This window comes from Lupinus angustifolius, chromosome LG02 (genome assembly GCF_001865875.1).
Source record: "Lupinus angustifolius cultivar Tanjil chromosome LG02, LupAngTanjil_v1.0, whole genome shotgun sequence".
Lineage (NCBI taxonomy): Eukaryota > Viridiplantae > Streptophyta > Magnoliopsida > Fabales > Fabaceae > Lupinus > Lupinus angustifolius.
Window position 1 is genome coordinate 21969657 of NC_032010.1, and position 17719 is coordinate 21987375.

The following is a 17719-nucleotide window of genomic DNA, read 5'->3' on the forward strand; positions in this document are numbered from 1 at the left end:
TTAAATCGGAAGTTTTATCTTCGCGTAAAAAGTTATTTCGTAAGTATAATAATTATCGTCAGTTAACTAACTAATTAACGTTATTTTGGCGTAATGAAGAGTTCGAGAGGAGATCGGATCAAGTAAGCTCACCTGCAAACAGAGAACCTTACGACCTGATACACTCAGGTGAGAGGGAAAACATTGTGATACAGTGGTGTCCGAATATGCATCCGGACCTCCAAACTCCCTCACAAGTTTGGAGTTGCCGTGAGTATTAAGAAAACTTGTACTTAATCAATTGTCTGTTTGTTTGGATTGAGTACAACAATATTTCTTATACCAATTTATGTTATGTTTATATATGCAAATACATTGTTTACTCTTGAATTACAATGTTTGAACGATTAATATGAGAATGATATGTATGTGATAATTATTAAATTCAATGTTTAAAAACGTGTGATATAAATGAAATATTTTCCTTGAGAAAAGTAATTAAAATGATAATCAGACTCTTCTTACATGAGCAAGACAGCTCTAGCTTGAGCAAGAAGTGTCTAGAGAAAACGAGTGTTTTAGCTCGGGGCGAGACAACTCTCGCTTGAGCTAAAATAGGCACCAAGATAATTGATTGTTTTCTCGCTTAAGCGAGACAACTCTCGCTTAAGCCACAAATGCCTAAAAAATGGATGTGCATTCGCTTGAGCGAGAGGGCTCCATACAAACATGACTTCTTTTTAAGTCGTCTGAACGATAACTCTCATATATACGAGAGCTTAATGACATGTTTGTCATCAAGAAGTTATATAGGTAAATAACTATATGAAATTCTTGAAAGTAATAAAAGTAAGGAATTGCTTTGTTAAAGACAATAGCCCTAGCTTGGGTGTGAAATGTATTTACCCTTGGCAAAGACCGTGACTCAGATGATTGAACTCGGTTCCCAAAATTGGCTTGTTATGGGACATGTACTCTTGGTTATTTCCGAATAGTATATTGAGAGGATATTGGTGAAAGGATGGATGAAACAAGCATAACATTCATACATTGAGATTGTGGACTTTGATCCTCATAATCTGATATTATAACATCAATTATCATTGTGCATTTTTATATTGATGTATATATTGTGTTTATTATGTGTGTATGTCTGGATATGATATTTCGTGTAATTCCACACCATCAATGAGTAATATTCATTAGATGTTTTAGATAGGCACCTGCTGTGCCGTAGACCCAGTCTGTGACCCCTCAGGGGCCAAATGCTGTAGGGTCTTCCAGGAGGCGACAAACTTGAGATGATGGGATAAGTTCCTCAGTATGGAGGAGAGCAGCCCGTCGGACGATGCCAAACCTCTAGGCGGATGCAAGGGTGGTGACTCCCTCGCAGCATTCGCCTTATGTTCTAGATGAGAAGATGGCGACAGAGGAAGATGAGTCAGCTGCTGAAGAGGATGTCTGCGTGGAGTTGATTAACATTGAGGACTCCATTGAAGTTGTCAACCTCTCATTCGACTCAGAGATATATGAGGATTCAAGCGAGTGTTCCAACACACCCCCAGACGCTGGGGCTAGCCGCTAGGAGCTGTTTCCATTTCTATTTTGCTTTTTGATTAGGGTACCTGTGTAAGGTATTTATTTTTGAGTAGTTTTATTTGGGCGACGATTAGGTTCCGCCTTGTACTTTGTACCACAACATTTCATGATATTCTAATGAAGTATGATTCAAAGTTATATTGAGTTATATTTTTACTACCTTTAGGTAATGGTGTTTTTAATTTTCCGCATTGTATGTTACTTAAAGTGATGTTCCGAAAATGAAACGAATATAAGAAAATAAATTTTATATGATATCATTATTAAAAAAAATAACCATTTTTGAGCAAAAAAAATTTTGGAGTAATTTTCGGGGCGTTACACACTTCATCTGAATAAAATATGTCATACTAACTTAAGTTAATTACATATTAAATTTTGTAATAATAAATTTAATATATTGTGCCCCATTCATTTTTAAAAGTCATTAAACAATTTAAATTTTGATATAATGACCTATTTAAATTTTAAATATGTATCAAACTTTTAAAACATCAAAATGTTTGAAAAATATGGAAAAAAATAAATATATGGAAAGAAGGTAATACTTTTAAAGTTATAATGACTAATGCATTAACTTTCCACTTCAATAATATATTTTACTGAATAAAATATTCATCCATTTGTCACATAAATATAACAAAATTAAAAAATAAATAAATAATAAATCCTAAAAGAAATTAGTTTCTTATTTAAAAATGTAAGATGATACTTTTAATAGTACAAGAGAAAATACATCTTTAACATGCCCAATTATTTAAATTCATTATAATACTTATAATTTGAAACAAGACTTATTTATTTTTCATACGAATAAATAAATATAATTTGTTCAAATAGTACATGTTTGATTTCTTTTAAACATTGTTTCAGGTTCAATTCTTATGGATGAAATAAATACTCGTTGGGAGAATTAAATCCATATACTTATGAATATTCCGAGCTTAGATAGAATTGTTTCAAGTGTGAAGATATTTGTGAGATAAGAAAAAAATATAGCAATTAGAGTAAGACATAAAATTCATTATCAATTTTCCTAAGGTAGTTTATATTTTTAAAACATAAAATTCATTATTTTGTAATGTAGTTTTGAATTTTAAAGAAGCAATTTTTACGAGAAATATGTCCGAGAAAATATTTCTTATTTATGATTTAGATTTATTTTTGAAAAACAATTTTCATTTTTGAAGAAATAAAAGTTTAGAAAATTTGTTTATTTAATTTGTTATATTTTTTATTCACAAAACAGACGAATGAAATTGTGGTTGGCTTAAACATCTCACCAAAATTTAGATCTCCTTTTTTTTTTTGTAAAAGAAGGCAAATGTATTAGTTCATGTTATGGGTAAGAATTAATTTGAGAATTGAATGAAACTTTACAGTATTATACTGTATTTTATTGATTTTTTTTATAGCTATCATAGTCTATGATACCCAACACACCCAACACAATTTCAATATTTACGCAACAAGAAATAATCAAACCAATCATATCCTAAAGATGGCATCTTTCAAAATAATAAAAAAAGATCTGAGCACTAGTATGAAAAATGAAATATATTTATTATTTATAATTAAAAACAATAATTTCTTAAATTGGTTACATATTGTCTAATCTTTGGTTTTTTATATTCTCAATCTTTTTTATAGGAAACTAATCATATTCAGGCACATGATTATTCATTACAAAAATTGTCATTCATAGGAGTTAAGCTCTGATTTTTTGATCATCCCTAAGATCCAGAGGGACCTTAGAACATCTCTCATGTCAAACAACATGTTAATTTTTATTTGGTTTTCACATATTATTTTATAATTTTTTACAACTCCGAAATAAGAATAACATTTATCTCCTTTTTACGATGACAAACATAATTCATATTCTTATATGGGTCACATAATCTACCACATTCTTAACTAAAGATTTACCTTTTTTTTGTTATCTCTCATTATTTTTATTTAAGAACAAAATTATAAAAATTCATTCTTTTACTCTATTAGGCCAATATTTTAGTAGTTGAGTTTGTCAAAGTCCAACTTAATTTATGAAAACTGCAAGCTTCCGACCAAAATAATTAATACTTTTATAATTTTTGGAATGTACTACCCGAGGAAAATATACCTTTCCCATTTTATCAAATTTTTAATGATAAATAAATTAGAAAGAATTTAAAGATGCATGTCGTAAAAGTTTTTTACATTATCATTTCATGATATATTATTCATATTTGATAAAAATAAATGGTGAGTGATTCATGTATAACTACTATTAAAAAATTAAGACAAATCTATGATAAATAATGTATTAAATGTGTATAAAATTTATATAATAATAATACACACTTAAATATATAATAATAAAAATAATAAATGATAAATAATATATTCAACTATATATATCTTTGTATCGACACTCCACGAATTTAGGTTGATTAAAAAAATAGTATATTTAAAGATAACATGTTTTACACTAATTTATTATTTTTTGAGTTTAAAATATGTGATAATATAAAGTTTTTTACACTATTATTCTATGATCTACTATTGATTATTAATTTGTATTACTTTTGTTTTGTTCGAAAGTCAATAAATCAATAATGAATAATTTACTGACAGTGTAAAAAATATTTGCACTATATTAAATCCTTAATTTTTATCCTATAAAATATCTCAAATCATGTCTCATATCACACAACTAAAAAAATATTCAATTAAAATTTTAAACACACATTATTTTATTCGTTTTTTACTTCATTATGATTGGTACGAGACATATGATATCTATGTCGAGAATAAAATGCATAAATAAAGGGGTAAGAGCGATTGACTAGTCAGTTGTTGTACGGATCATAAGCTTCGTCTCAAATCATTTCTCTGTTCTCATCTCCGATCGAAACCATGGCATTCGAGAAGATCAAGGTCGCCAACCCCATCGTCGAGATGGACGGTCTCTTTCTTCTCTCTCCTCTCTCTTCCTCTAACATTTCATCAATATCTTTATTTTATTTTTTATTTTTCTTATTTTTTCTCCCTTTTTTATTCCTCTGATTTCCTCGAACTATATACTTTACTTGTGATGTTTCTATGTACCACCTCATGTTCTGTTTTTTTTATAGTTATTGGATTTTTCATCTCATGTCTAGTTTTTTAGATCTATTTCATGCTATCAATTTCTACTGTTAACATTATTTCAGTTTTTTTATTTTTTATTTTTTTGGTTTCTTCGTTTTTATTTATCTGGATTAAGATATTGCAGCATAGAATCTATTCATCCAATTGTGTTGTTATTATTAATTTTTTCTTCATAGATTTGATTTGTTCTGTTGTTGTAAATATGGCGTTGTGTGGAGTTATTATTTTATGACTTAGGCAATTTTTTAATTCAGTTTTTCGCAAAAAAAAGAAGAGTACATTTAAACTATATCAGAAGATATCGAAAGCTTGAATTTTATGCTATAATATTGTAAGACGGAAGCCAAGTATAATTTGTATTTTGTGAACGATGTAAGGAAATGTTTTCTGAAAAATTAGATGCGATACTGGCTATAGGTAGTTTTTATTTCTTAGTGATTTTTAATGCAAGAGTTATATTTGTGAATTTTTATTTTTTACTTTGTATTTTGACTATTTTCAAAGAAACCCAAAGTATGGGATGCTTAATGTTAGATTTTTAAGTAAATGTTTATAGTCATTTGATTCACATAGTTGAACATATCTGGTGGTGAGTGAGGGAAAGTTTCTGTTGACTGTGTTTTTCCATTGGGGCATTGTATCAATTTGCAGATCGCATTACTTGATGCGGCCACAATATTGCGGTTGTGGTGACCTCCATAACAATAGCATCACCTGCCCCATATTAAACTGTATTCGGGCTGCATCAAATTAAAAAACACTTCTTGATCACAAAAATTTCATGCTATAACAACAGCTGCAATCGCAGTATCCGCAATTTAAAACACTGCATTGGAGCAATCTCTATCTTGCCTCTGACATGTTTGTGTGTGGGTGATGCATTGCAGGAGATGAAATGACTCGAGTTATCTGGAAATCAATCAAGGACAAGGTGATTTATCCAGATCTTCATGATGTAAAGTGCTTATAATAGTTATATAACTGATATCTTTTTTTCATTTTCTTTTGAGATAGCTCATTTTGCCCTTCGTTGAGTTGGACATCAAGTATTATGACCTTGGCCTTCCTTACCGTGACGAGACAGATGATAAAGTCACAGTTGAAAGTGCTGAAGCAACTTTGAAGTATGTTATTATATCATCTATATTATGCTGAGTTTAAGTCCCCATCTAGTCATCTTTATATATTTTTAATGTAGCGGGGTGAAATGCATATTTTATGCCTGCACTATTGTATTGTTGTTATCCCTGTTTCTCTAAAATTGTTGTTATCCCTGTTTCTCTAACTGTTGCACTGCTATGCAGGTACAATGTAGCAATCAAGTGTGCCACTATTACTCCAGGTATGGTAGTCATATCTTAACAAACATAGTTGTATTCATGTGTTCTTGTGCATGCATATATATTTGGTTAATGAGAAAAAGTTGACATACTATTGTTAATATGTATTGCTTGTTCAAGAATTCTACTATGTTAGTATGTATTGCTGCATAATTGCTCTCCATTTGGTACTAGCTGTTGGCATAACCGACACTTCTATTATAATTGACAGATGAAGCCCGTGTGAAGGAGTTTGGCCTGAAGCAAATGTGGAAGAGTCCAAATGGGACAATTAGGAATATTTTGAACGGTAACTTAACTTTGTTTCACTGATTATTGTTTCTTAAATGTCAATTAATAATTAATTAATCCATATATTTCTGGTCTGTGTGTTGGTGGCTAATAAATGTCATATGAATATTGACATGTATTGGTTTCTTATTAGTTGTTGGAAATTTTTTCAGGAACTGTTTTCAGAGAACCAATTGTTTGCAAAAACATCCCCCGTCTCGTTCCTGGTATTTATAGTGTTTTTTTGTTTTTAATTACCCCTTGATGAATGGAGTTGTATTAATTGTCTCAACATTTCCAGGTTGGAACAAACCAATATGTATTGGAAGACATGCTTTTGGTGATCAATATCGGGCTACTGACACGGTAATTAAAGGAGCTGGAAAACTGAAACTGGTGTTTGGTATACTTCTTACTTTATTATGGATATTAGATAGCTTCTTGAGATCATATTTCTATACTTGGACTTCTTGAGTTACCATTTACAAACTATGTTGTCCCTTCCTCGGGATTATAATTTTCATTGTTACATTTGGTGGTAACTCATAATTACTTATGATTCTATTATGCTTGTAGTCCCAGAAGGCCAAACTGAGGCGACTGAATTTGAGGTTTATAATTTCACTGGTGAAGGAGGTGTTGCACAGGCGATGTATAACACCGATGAGGTGGATTCTGCAATTTCTTTTATTGGTTTGGTTGGATATTTTCCAATTCTGCTAGTCTGACTTTTATCTATCATTTGTTTTTTGATGCAGTCTATCCGTGCTTTTGCTGAGGCTTCTATGACAACTGCTTATGAGAAAAAGTGGCCACTTTATCTTAGCACCAAGAATACAATTCTTAAGAAATATGATGGAAGGTAGGGAAAACCTATTAGCTTATTGTTTTATTTCTTATTTTTTGGTACATTTATCCTGTTTAATTATATTCATCTATCGTTTTCAGATTCAAGGACATCTTTCAAGAAGTTTATGAAGCAAGCTGGAAATCAAAGTTTGAGGCTGCTGGTATATGGTGAGTTATTGAGTACTTTAGTTTTGAGAAAAAGAAACTGGTTCATATCGGACTTACTGTTTACGTTTATGTGATGGATTTCTAAGGTATGAGCACCGGCTCATTGATGATATGGTGGCATACGCAGTGAAGAGTGATGGAGGTTATGTATGGGCATGCAAAAACTATGATGGAGATGTTCAGAGTGATTTCTTAGCTCAAGGTTTGTCTGATGTGCTTGTTTATTTATCAATTTTTTTGCTACATTAGATGGTTTTTATCCCTCAATTAACATCTAATTGGCTTTGTTATAGGTTTTGGATCACTGGGCTTGATGACATCTGTATTGGTAGGCATCATCCGTAGTCCGTATATACACTGTGTAGGAATTTATCCTTGAAAATTGACCCCCGGCCCGGCTTCACTAGACTACCTGTTATTTAAGAATCAAATGAACCAATTTCTTGTGAATGGATTTAATGAATAAAATAACCCACCATGTAATTTTGCTTAATCAATATTAGAGAATGCTTTGTGAGTTCTTGGCATCTTCCTGTTGATACTAACTGTGAATTATGTGACGAGTTCAGGTTTGCCCTGATGGAAAGACCATAGAATCAGAAGCAGCCCATGGCACAGTTACCCGTCACTTTAGGGTTCATCAGAAGGGTGGGGAAACCAGCACAAACAGCATAGCATCCATCTTTGCTTGGACTAGGGGGCTAGCCCACAGGTATTTAACCGTGTAATTTGCGTAGTTGAGTGTTAAGCTTTTCTCCGCTCTCTAAATTCTGCGTATAATATTTGAGATGTTGGGGAATTGAAGTATTTCTGTGCTGTCAGGGCAAAACTTGATGACAATGCTAAACTCTTGGACTTCACTCTAAAACTAGAGGAAGCTTGCGTTGGAGCAGTAGAATCTGGGAAGATGACCAAGGATTTGGCACTCATTATTCATGGATCCAAGTACGTTACTCGTTACATAGTTGCGTTGTTAAAGCATTGGCCAGATGCATTTGTGTTTATCCATTGGATGATTAATAAATTTATGTGCACTGTATAATTCTTGCAAACAGGCTTTCAAGGGAGCATTATCTGAACACAGAGGAGTTCATTGATGCCGTGGCGAACGAGCTCAAAGCAAAGATTTCTGCTTGATTTTAGGTAGACTGCACAGATTATATGTTCTTTTGTTACACGTAACAACGAAATATGCGATGAAATACTTAATCATATTGTATCTAATTTTATAGCTAAATGGATTTTTTCTTCCTTTGTTTGTTGATGGCATTTTCAGATAGATGAGAAAAGATTGGAATGAAAAGAGATCTTTCATGTGGTGGTATACTATCTTCTGAAGAAATAAGAAAGCATTGGTGGTTGGCACCTTTTCCTTCTTCGCGCCAAGGGTTGGCTGCTTAGCCATTTTGTTTGAACTGATTTGTCTAATGTAACTCTGAACAATTTATTTGAGTTTAATTGGGCTTTTCATTGTTTTTGCTGATTTTACTTTGCATGTTTGACTTATTATTCTCAAAGAGTTTTTTATTAACTCTGAGCAAATTACTTCAATGTTTTTAATTTGATATTAAACAATAATCTTATTGTTTGTCGAATTTTACTCAATTCATTATTCTGCAAATAATGCATGTTTAATCATTAAACTCAATTTGGGGGATTTTCTCTATAGGGATGATAACGTGGATATAACTATCCTAAAGGTATATTTGAGAATAGAATAGTATCTCCATCCCGTGTGACTTTTGTTCCGATCAATTTCTTGTTATGGTCATATAGTTATTCTGTGATAAAGAGGGTCTAAAAGCCTAACAGAGAAACATAAATAAAAGCTGGGCAAAAATCAAAGGTTAAAAACAAAAGTGTGCTAGAGCATCGGCCAGAGTTAGCCTTCTTAAACATATGTATCAATTTCTTCTCATTCTGCTTAGTGGAGCACAAAATATTTCTGATCAGCAGAACAAAGGGAGTAGTAATGCAGGCTATGGACTTAGTCGCTCAAGACTTTGGTCTCTATTCTTTTAGTGAACAAGTTTGGTTGGACTTGAGGTCCGAATAATGCTTCTCTGATATCCGGGCCGAAGTTCTTCAGGAATCTGGATGGAGTTGACTTGGACCCGCCGATGGAGATATCTGAAAAGGTTCTTCAACGATTAAGTCAATAAAACTGAGAAGTAATGCTCAGGAGCAATAAATGAGATAGAGAATTAGAGATAACAAACATGAAAGATAATGATAAACAACATGTTACTTCATGATAGAGAATACCCCTGTTTATAGTGGTTGAGATGGATGACATGACTCTGAAGAGTACTATTGATATGACCGACCATTTTGAATAGTCGAGGTTGCTTTTCCCATGCTAGACGACTTTGGCAGGGTCGTACTCAATACATAGTTGACTTATAGCTTATGGCAGGTTTGATAGCCGTATTGCGTTCTGTTCTTGTCGTGAGGCAGAAGGATAGGTGAGACTGTAAGGTGACATGATGGTGCGTTGTTGGCGGCGTGTCAGACAGGAGTGGTTTTGGACTCGACTTGAGATATCTGGTCATGAATGAGGCTGGCTTCCGGACAAGTTCCTTGACCGGTCGTACTCGACCTTTGCTTGGTTGGGTATGCGACTACCTTGAATAGTTAGGACGCCTGGATAACCGAGATGGAATAGTCTCGATTTGGACATCGAGAAAAAATGAGTACATCTTATGTTCCAAAATATGTGTTATTCCATATGTCACGAATTGTGATTGACTGAAAAATATATTTAATTTAAAGATATAATTATTAAATATTTTTTTGACCATTCACAACTTATAGCATATGAAGTGAATATAAGATTTGCCGTAATGAAAAATGAGATTAAGTTTCATGTACTTCATAGTCATCCTGATCTAGTTCATCACCTATTCAGGTAGAAAAAAAGGTTATAGTCACTTTAATAATGATTCCTACCGTAATCCTCTGTAAAAATTAGTCACCAAATTCTCCATTCTCAATGGTTAAAGGGAATCAATTCATTATCGTGAGGAATATCATTTGTAACACAAAAGAAAACATAATTTTTTTTAAAATCCAATACGTTGATAACATATTAACATGTAACTATGTCATGAGTTTGTTATACGATAGTGCAAAAAAGAGGATATTACAGTTTCGGAGAGCACTAATAACATATACAACAGAGCTCAATTCGATAGCCATAAAAGCCTTCAAATCTCAAACAAATGACGCTTAAACCTTTCAACTTTCCCGCCAAACGTAAAACCACTATTTTCCTCCTAACCGCCGCCGCAACTGCCACCGTCGCTGCCGTCTCACAAGCTTCCAACTCCGACGATCTCTCTCCTTTCCCTGATTTCTCCGCCGAAATCCATGGCTTCGTCCGCACCGCTCGCGCAGTCTCTACGGTATGTTTGATTCTTTCCACTTTCTTCATTCAAATCCTCGCCTTCTTCGATTTCACTTCACTCTTCATCACGCGCCTCTTCCCCTTCCGTATTTAATCTTTCAGGTTGCTTCCACCATTGTCGACTACGAATTATCGTTGCGTGGCCTCCATAGGGACTCCGATCAGTATCGTCAAACAATTCCTCAGGTTTCCGCCGTTTCTATCCCGTTTTTTCAATGCTCAACTTCGAACAAAATTATAAATAGAAAATTATTCAGTTAATTAATAATTAGTAATCATAGTCATGTGATTGCGTAGTGCACTGAATTTGAATGTTCCATTTTATGCAAGAATCTACTAGATTTTTAGGTAGTAATTAGTTAGATTAGATGCTCATTTTATTAGTGAGCGATTTATTTACTCACTTACTCTAATAAGTAATAACTATATATATTGTATCAGGCCTTGCATCATGCAATATTTTACTAAGTTTCAGTTTCTTATTTCACATTATTTTTTCCCACCTGTTCAGCTCTTGCCATGTTTCTCTCAATATATTGCAATTTGAAACTGAAAGTCTTCGAATTTATGTCGATTATTTTGGTGCATCTAGGTTCATCTACGTTGTGCCAAAAGGTTTTTGAAATTATGTGAAGCAAACAAAGGGTTCTATGTGAAGGCAGGACAATTTGTTGCTTCTCAGAGGGTGATTCCAAAAGAGTACTCATCAACTTTGTCCGCATTGCAGGACCAGGTTTAACCAAATATATGCTGTTTAAGTAGGAATTTCCTTTGTTATGACTCATGGTTGGTTATTTTGCTAATTTGATATCTTCATGACCTAGGTTTCTCCTCTTCCTTATAACATTATCAAGAAAGTGTTAAAGGATAATCTTGGACCTGATTTCACTGATATGTATGTTCCCCTAACCAACTGAATTTTGGTTTTACAAATCATGCACTCATAAAAAGCTTAAGCTGATGTACATAAATGGTTTATATGCCCTTTTGAGGCAAGACCCCCTCTTTGGGATTAAAGAGTAAATAATGCACAATCTCCTTTTATAGCTTGAATTTGCTCTGCCATAATGCCATTGAGGCTGGTGCTAGACAATCCCTTAAATCCTCATGTTCACTTGTTATTTTCTCATTAGTTTTAAAGCCTCTAGTGGTATTTTTACTTTCATGTTTTCAATTTTCATAGTTTATTCTTTGGATTTATGTGAGTTCCAGGTTTTTATCAGTTGATGAACAACCCATAGCTGCTGCATCTATTGCTCAAGTTCATCATGCAGTGCTGAAAAGTGGTCATGAAGTAGCAATCAAGGTTTGCCTTTGGGTTTTTGTGGTTTCTTGAATTCCTGATGGCTGTCATTATTTACAATACTTGAAAATGGGTTCCAAGTTGTCAATGACGTCGAAGCAATATTTTTAGATCCCAAGTCCTTCACTGCTTAAATTTAAGGGAAATCTTACCTTGAAAGTTAGTTTTATTGTTAAATTTCTGTAGCTTCTAAAAACATGAAACTAGGTCCCTCTTCAGGAATTTATTTTCCAAAAGCAGCAGAATTTTGTAAACAATTAGATTCTTTACTGTGGCTTGTTTGCAGTTGACTGTTGAAGCTTTCTTTAGTAAAACATATTGATGGCTAATACTACTTCCCTGTGTTTTTGTTTTTACTATGAAGCCAATTTGGGCTATCTTGTAATCTCTAGATGGCCTTTTTTATTTATCATTATGTTTCTCAAGATGATACAACATTCCTTCTTTTATCCACAAAATAAGAAGGCAGGAATGTAATGAGTTTCATGGATATTCTACTTACTGCTGTCCTATTCCTTACTATTTAGTAGTTTTTGTGTTAGGAGAGGCATATTCTCAGAAACTTATTCTGATGCTTTGGATATTTTCCTTTACTAACAATGAGTCGCATGGTATTTCATCTTAGTCTGCAATTACTAAAATACTTCTGTAAGAATTAAACCATTTGAACTAGCCATCTTGTGTTTTATCTACAAAAATCCCCTCATGGAAATAACATCGTTGTTAAAATGTTTTAATGGCCAGGTCTTATCTGTTTAGTTATATGGTTTATTGATTCTTCATCTCCGCTTGAACGACATATTATGCTCAAGCACAATATTAAAATAAGACCTGGCTATGAGTCCAAACCTGGCTATAAGGATAACTATAAATGGTTTACAGGCTTCAAGGTTGTTAGACACTGGTATCCAGAGGTAAGAAAGAAAGTGATAGGGATGAAAAGAAATGCCCCTAACTCACGAGTATAGAATTCGTGATAGGGTTCTATGCAATTTTATTAAGAGATAGAAGAATACAAGAGTATGGTAGTGAATACAATGATGAAGGATCCCACGATCCTCTTCTAACTGATTCCTCAATCAGTTATTTACCCAAATTCTTAACTACTTTTTCTAAAGCCTTTCCTTCTACTTATAGGTGGCTACTAGGGCCTAACTACTAACTACCCAGGGAAACAGAGCCAAGGTTAGTTATTTAACAACCAAACCTTCCTCTTACCCCTCTTATACACTTTTGTAATTTCGGGTCTACCCCTACCCTTAGCCTTATCCCTATCAATACCCTCCCCTAAACTTTTTAACTTGTCCTCAAGTTGGAAATGAGGGAAGGTGTCCTGTAATATAGTAGCTAACTCCCAAGTGTTGTCATGCTTAGGAAGGTGCTGCCATGTGGTTAAAACTTCCAGCTCTCCTTGCTTGTTCTGCCGGCAATCTATGATATCCTCTGGACTTGCCTCTAAGACCAACTCTTCATTCAACATAGGTGGTAAGGGTTGAGGCTGCTGATGAGGTTTAAGAGCCTTCTTTAGGAGAGACACATGAAAGACAGGATGAACTTTAGAACCAGTAGGTAGATCTAGCTGATATGCCACCTCTCCCCTCTTCTGTAGGATTTGATAAGGTCCATAATACCTAGGTGCCAGCTTTGCACAAGGTCTAGTAGCCAAGGATTTCAACTTATAAGGCTGCAATTTGAGGAAAACCCATTCTCCTACTGCAAAATCCACTACTCTTCTATGCTTGTCAGCCCCTTGTTTCATTAAATTCTGTGCCTTAGCCAAGTTAGTTTTTAGTTCTACCAGAATCTCATCCCTCTCATTCAGCAACTGGTTGACTTCTTCAACCTTAGATGGTATTGCCCCAGCTTTTATCAAAACAGGAGGGTCTCTGCCATATAATGCCCTGAAGGGTGTCATCCCTGCTGAACTATTGTAATTAGAGTTGAACCAGAATTCTGCCCAATGTAACCAATCCACCCATTGTATGTAACTTCACCACACCCTTCACAAAGACAGCAGCTACTTCCTTGGCAGAATAAGGATGTCCTAATGCAAAAAAATGAGCATACTTAGTAAGCCTATCCACAACTACAAGGATAGTATCCTTACCTTTGGCTCTAGGAAGACCCCCTATGAAATCATGGATAGATCCATCCACACATGCTGAGGAATGGGGAGGGGTTGTAATAAACCAGCAGGAGCCAGTGTAGCATACTTGTTCCTTTGGCATGTCTCACATTCCTGTATAAATGTCTTGATATCTGTCCTCATCCCCTCCCAAAACAAGAAACTAGCAATCCTCTTGTAAGTCCTCAAGTAACCAGAGTGGCCACCTGTAGGGGTTTCATGGCATTCAGACAGAATAAGGCCAATTTTGTTGGAGTTCCTTGATAAAACCAATCTGCTCTGATAATAAAGGACCCCTTTCTTCAACTCAAACCCTGGATGGCTTGTAGGATTCACTATTAGATCTTGCATGACCTGTTTCCACTTAGGATCTGATTGCAATTCTTCCACCCAATCTGCCACCTCTTCATTAGTGATTAAAGTGAGGGTAGTATACATGAGTCTTCTGGATAAGGCATCAGCCACTGAGTTCTCACTTCCTGGCTTGTATTGGATCTCAAAATCCAATCCAATTAGCTTCACAGCCCACCTAAATTGCTCATCTGAAAATAATCTCTGTTCTGTTAAGAACTTCAAGCTCCTCTGATCAGTTCTGATCACAAAGTGTCTCCCTAAGAGATAGTGCCTCCACTTCTGGATAGCTTGAACTAATGCCATCAATTCCCTCTCATATACAGACTTCTGTTGAGCTCTAGGTGATAATCCCTTGCTCCAGTAAGCTAGAGGTCTCCCTGCCTGCATCAAAACAGCCCCCAAACCCTTACTAGATGCATCAGTTTCAACTACAAACTCCTTGTTGAAATCTGGAACAGCAAGCATAGGGAGTTCTGTCATTACTTCCTTAAGCTTTTCAAAGGCAGTGTTGGTTTCCTCAGACCAGTTGAAGGCTTCCTTCCTAAGCAAGTTAGTGAGGGGCCTAGCAATCTTCCCATAATCTCTTACAAATTTCCTATAATAACCTGTAAGACCAAGGAATCCCCTCAATCCCTTGACATTAGTTGGTACTGGCCAAGTCTTCATATCTTCCACCTTGGAGCTATCAACAGATACACCCCCTGCTGAGATGACATGCCCTAAGTACTCAATACTGGTTTGGCCAAAAATGCACTTCTTGGGATTAGCCTTGAGACCATTCATTCTTAAGAGATCTAATACTGTTGCTAAATGGTGTCCATGGGATGGCAAATCAGGGCTATACACTAGTATATCATCAAAGAATACTAGGCTGAATTTCCTCAGATGTGGTTTGAGTATATCATTCATGAGGGCTTGGAAGGTTGAAGGGGCATTAGTGAGCCCAAAGGGCATAACTAAGAACTCATAGTGCCCTTCATGGGTTCTAAATGCTGTTTTTTCCACATCCTATGTTCTCATCCTAATCTGATGATATCCAGACTTTAAATCCAGCTTGGAAAACACCTTAGCCCCATTCAACTCATCTAACAATTCTTCAATAAGGGGAATAGGAAATTTGTTAGGAATGGTTACCTTATTAAGGGCTCTGTAATCCACACAAAACCGCCATCCCCCATCCTTCTTTTTCACCAGAATCACAGGGCTAGAATAGGGGCTAATACTTGGCCTGATGACCCCAACTTCTAACATTTCTGCCACCAAACGTTCTATTTCTGATTTCTGATAATGAGGACACCTATAAGGCCTGATGTGAGGAATATCTGCCCCTTCTTTGAGATGTATAGCATGATCCTGTAGTCTGGAGGGTGGAAGACCCTGTATATCCTGGAAGACTGACTGAAATTGTTGCAACACCCCATCTAAAGCTGTTGGTGTGGCCCTCTCTGCCCTTGCTGTAGGAACATCCTCATATTGTAACAATAAGCCCTCCCCTTCTTGCCTCAATAGTTGCATAATAGCCCCTACGGATAATTCTACCTTAGTCATAGCAGGATCCCCTTCTATAGTGATGATTGAGCCTTCCTGAGTAATAGCCAACTGCATCTTCCCAAAGTCAGCCTTCACTTCTCCTAAGCTGGCTAACCAATCCAATCCTAGCACCACATCCACCCCTCTCAAGGTAAACAAATAAAAATCTTGAATTACTTCCAGCTTCTGCAACAAAATTCTGAGCTGAGAACACTTTCCTTGACACTTGACATGATGACCATCTCCAACCTCAACTATATAGGCTTGAGTCTGTTCCACTTGCAGTTTCAAGTTGTCTACCAAATCCTTAGAGATGAAATTATGGGAGGCACCACAATCAATCATCACCACCACTGGTTGATCCCCCACTGATCCCCCTACCTTCCAAGATTTAGCAGAGGTTAATCCCTTCATTGAAAACAGAGAGAGTTGTAGAGAATTGAAGGTTTGCAACTCAGTTCCCACCTCTTCTTCATCCTCCTCTTCCTCTTCAGCCATCAATAGCATACTAAGCTGTTTATTCTTGCATTTATGTTCTCTGGAAAATGGTTCATCACACCTGAAGCACAACCCCTTCTCCCTTTTTTCCTTCATTTCTGTACTAGACAACCTCCTATATTCTCCTCATCCTCTGGATCCATTAATCTCAGGGGTAACCCTTTGATTCCCTTGCATACTGTAGCTTCCCACAGAGGATCCTTCCTTCCTGCTAGTATTGGGTGAAGGTTCCAAGGTGACAACCTTGTTATAAGAACTTCCCCGAGTGGACCCATAACTCCTGGTCTGACTCGTGTTAGCCCTTCTCTGCACCACCAAATTCTTCTGTTCTATGAGTACGGCCTTATGTATGACTTCTTGTAATGAGCCCAACTCATAAAGCCTCGCCTCAACCCTAATTTCTTCCTTAAGACCATTTAGGAATACTCCTCTTAAGAACCCTAGATCCTTGTCCTTAAGGGCCCCTGCATATTTCTCAAACTCTTCTACAAAAACCTCCACACTGCCTTCCTGCTTTAATGATAACAACAATTCAAAAGGATTTTGAACCATGGTTGGTTGAAATCTCCTAACCACAGCTATCTTAAAACTTTCCCAAGAAGGTGAAGGATTGCACCCTTCCCACCACTGATACCAACTGAGTGCCCTTCCTTCCAGTGCCACTAATGTTGCTCTCATTTTCTCAGATTCACTGATTGCTCTCATTGAAAAATATCTTTCCAATTTTTGCACCCAACCAAAGGCATCTTCTCCCCCGAATATTGGAATCTCGAGTTTTCTCCACCTATCCTGTCCATGATGCATCCTGTAACTGTCAACCTCATCTTCACTACCTCCCCCCGTGGAATTCTCCCCTGAAGTTACCCCTAACTTGGCAGCAATGGCAGCCAACAGGTCCTCTGTCTTTCTGGTTCTAGCTTCCGTCAATTCTAGCCTCATACGTAAATCTTCCCTCTCTTGCGCCCATCCTTCATTATCCTTAGCCATGCCTCTCGTAGAAACCATGCGATGAAAGCCCCAACTGCAGCGGTGGTGATTCTCCCAACAGGCACCAAGATGGTGCTCTGATACTAGTGTTAGACACTGGTATCCAGGGGTAAGAAAGAAAGTGATAGGGATGAAAAGAAATGCCCCTAACTCACGAGTATAGAATTCGTGATAGGGTT

General features: G+C 35.8%; 2 protein-coding genes across 4 annotated transcripts in view; both read left to right on the forward strand.

Annotated features, from left to right (window-relative positions):
• Window positions 4389-8882, forward strand: LOC109339606 (isocitrate dehydrogenase [NADP]-like). Of its 2 annotated transcripts, none has more exons than XM_019577070.1 (16): window positions 4389-4525; window positions 5598-5641; window positions 5725-5834; window positions 6015-6052; window positions 6262-6339; window positions 6494-6547; window positions 6622-6723; window positions 6897-6988; window positions 7079-7182; window positions 7269-7337; window positions 7424-7539; window positions 7631-7665; window positions 7907-8049; window positions 8160-8282; window positions 8393-8480; window positions 8614-8882. In XM_019577070.1, exons 1-15 carry the CDS (start codon window positions 4477-4479, stop codon window positions 8472-8474), a joined length of 1239 nt encoding a protein of 412 aa, XP_019432615.1. In that variant the 5' UTR covers window positions 4389-4476; the 3' UTR covers window positions 8475-8480; window positions 8614-8882. The 2 variants fall into 2 exon arrangements, with proteins under 2 accessions (XP_019432615.1, XP_019432622.1); XM_019577077.1 differs by having other exon boundaries at window positions 8393-8473; window positions 8628-8882.
• Window positions 10447-17719, forward strand: part of LOC109339619 (uncharacterized aarF domain-containing protein kinase 1) — a 12698-nt gene continuing 5425 nt past the window's right edge. Inside the window, exons 1-6 of one of the 2 annotated variants that reach the window (XM_019577094.1) lie at window positions 10447-10662; window positions 10693-10741; window positions 10846-10929; window positions 11336-11476; window positions 11568-11638; window positions 11956-12049. In XM_019577094.1, coding sequence (XP_019432639.1) covers window positions 10559-10662; window positions 10693-10741; window positions 10846-10929; window positions 11336-11476; window positions 11568-11638; window positions 11956-12049 — 543 coding nt within the window. In that variant the 5' untranslated portion in view covers window positions 10447-10558. Of the gene's footprint in view, window positions 10742-10845; window positions 10930-11335; window positions 11477-11567; window positions 11639-11955; window positions 12050-17719 lie in introns of both variants that reach the window. The other variant, XM_019577085.1, reaches the window with a different exon arrangement.

Bases quoted from the DNA above. Each gene is read 5' to 3' on its own strand.
- LOC109339606 (XM_019577070.1), top strand. From the start codon at position 4,477: ATGGCATTCGAGAAGATCAAGGTCGCCAACCCCATCGTCGAGATGGAC. The intron at 6,340-6,493 runs GTAACTTAACTT...AAATTTTTTCAG, and splicing joins AATTAGGAATATTTTGAACG to GAACTGTTTTCAGAGAACCA. The intron at 6,989-7,078 runs GTGGATTCTGCA...TTTTTGATGCAG, and splicing joins CGATGTATAACACCGATGAG to TCTATCCGTGCTTTTGCTGA.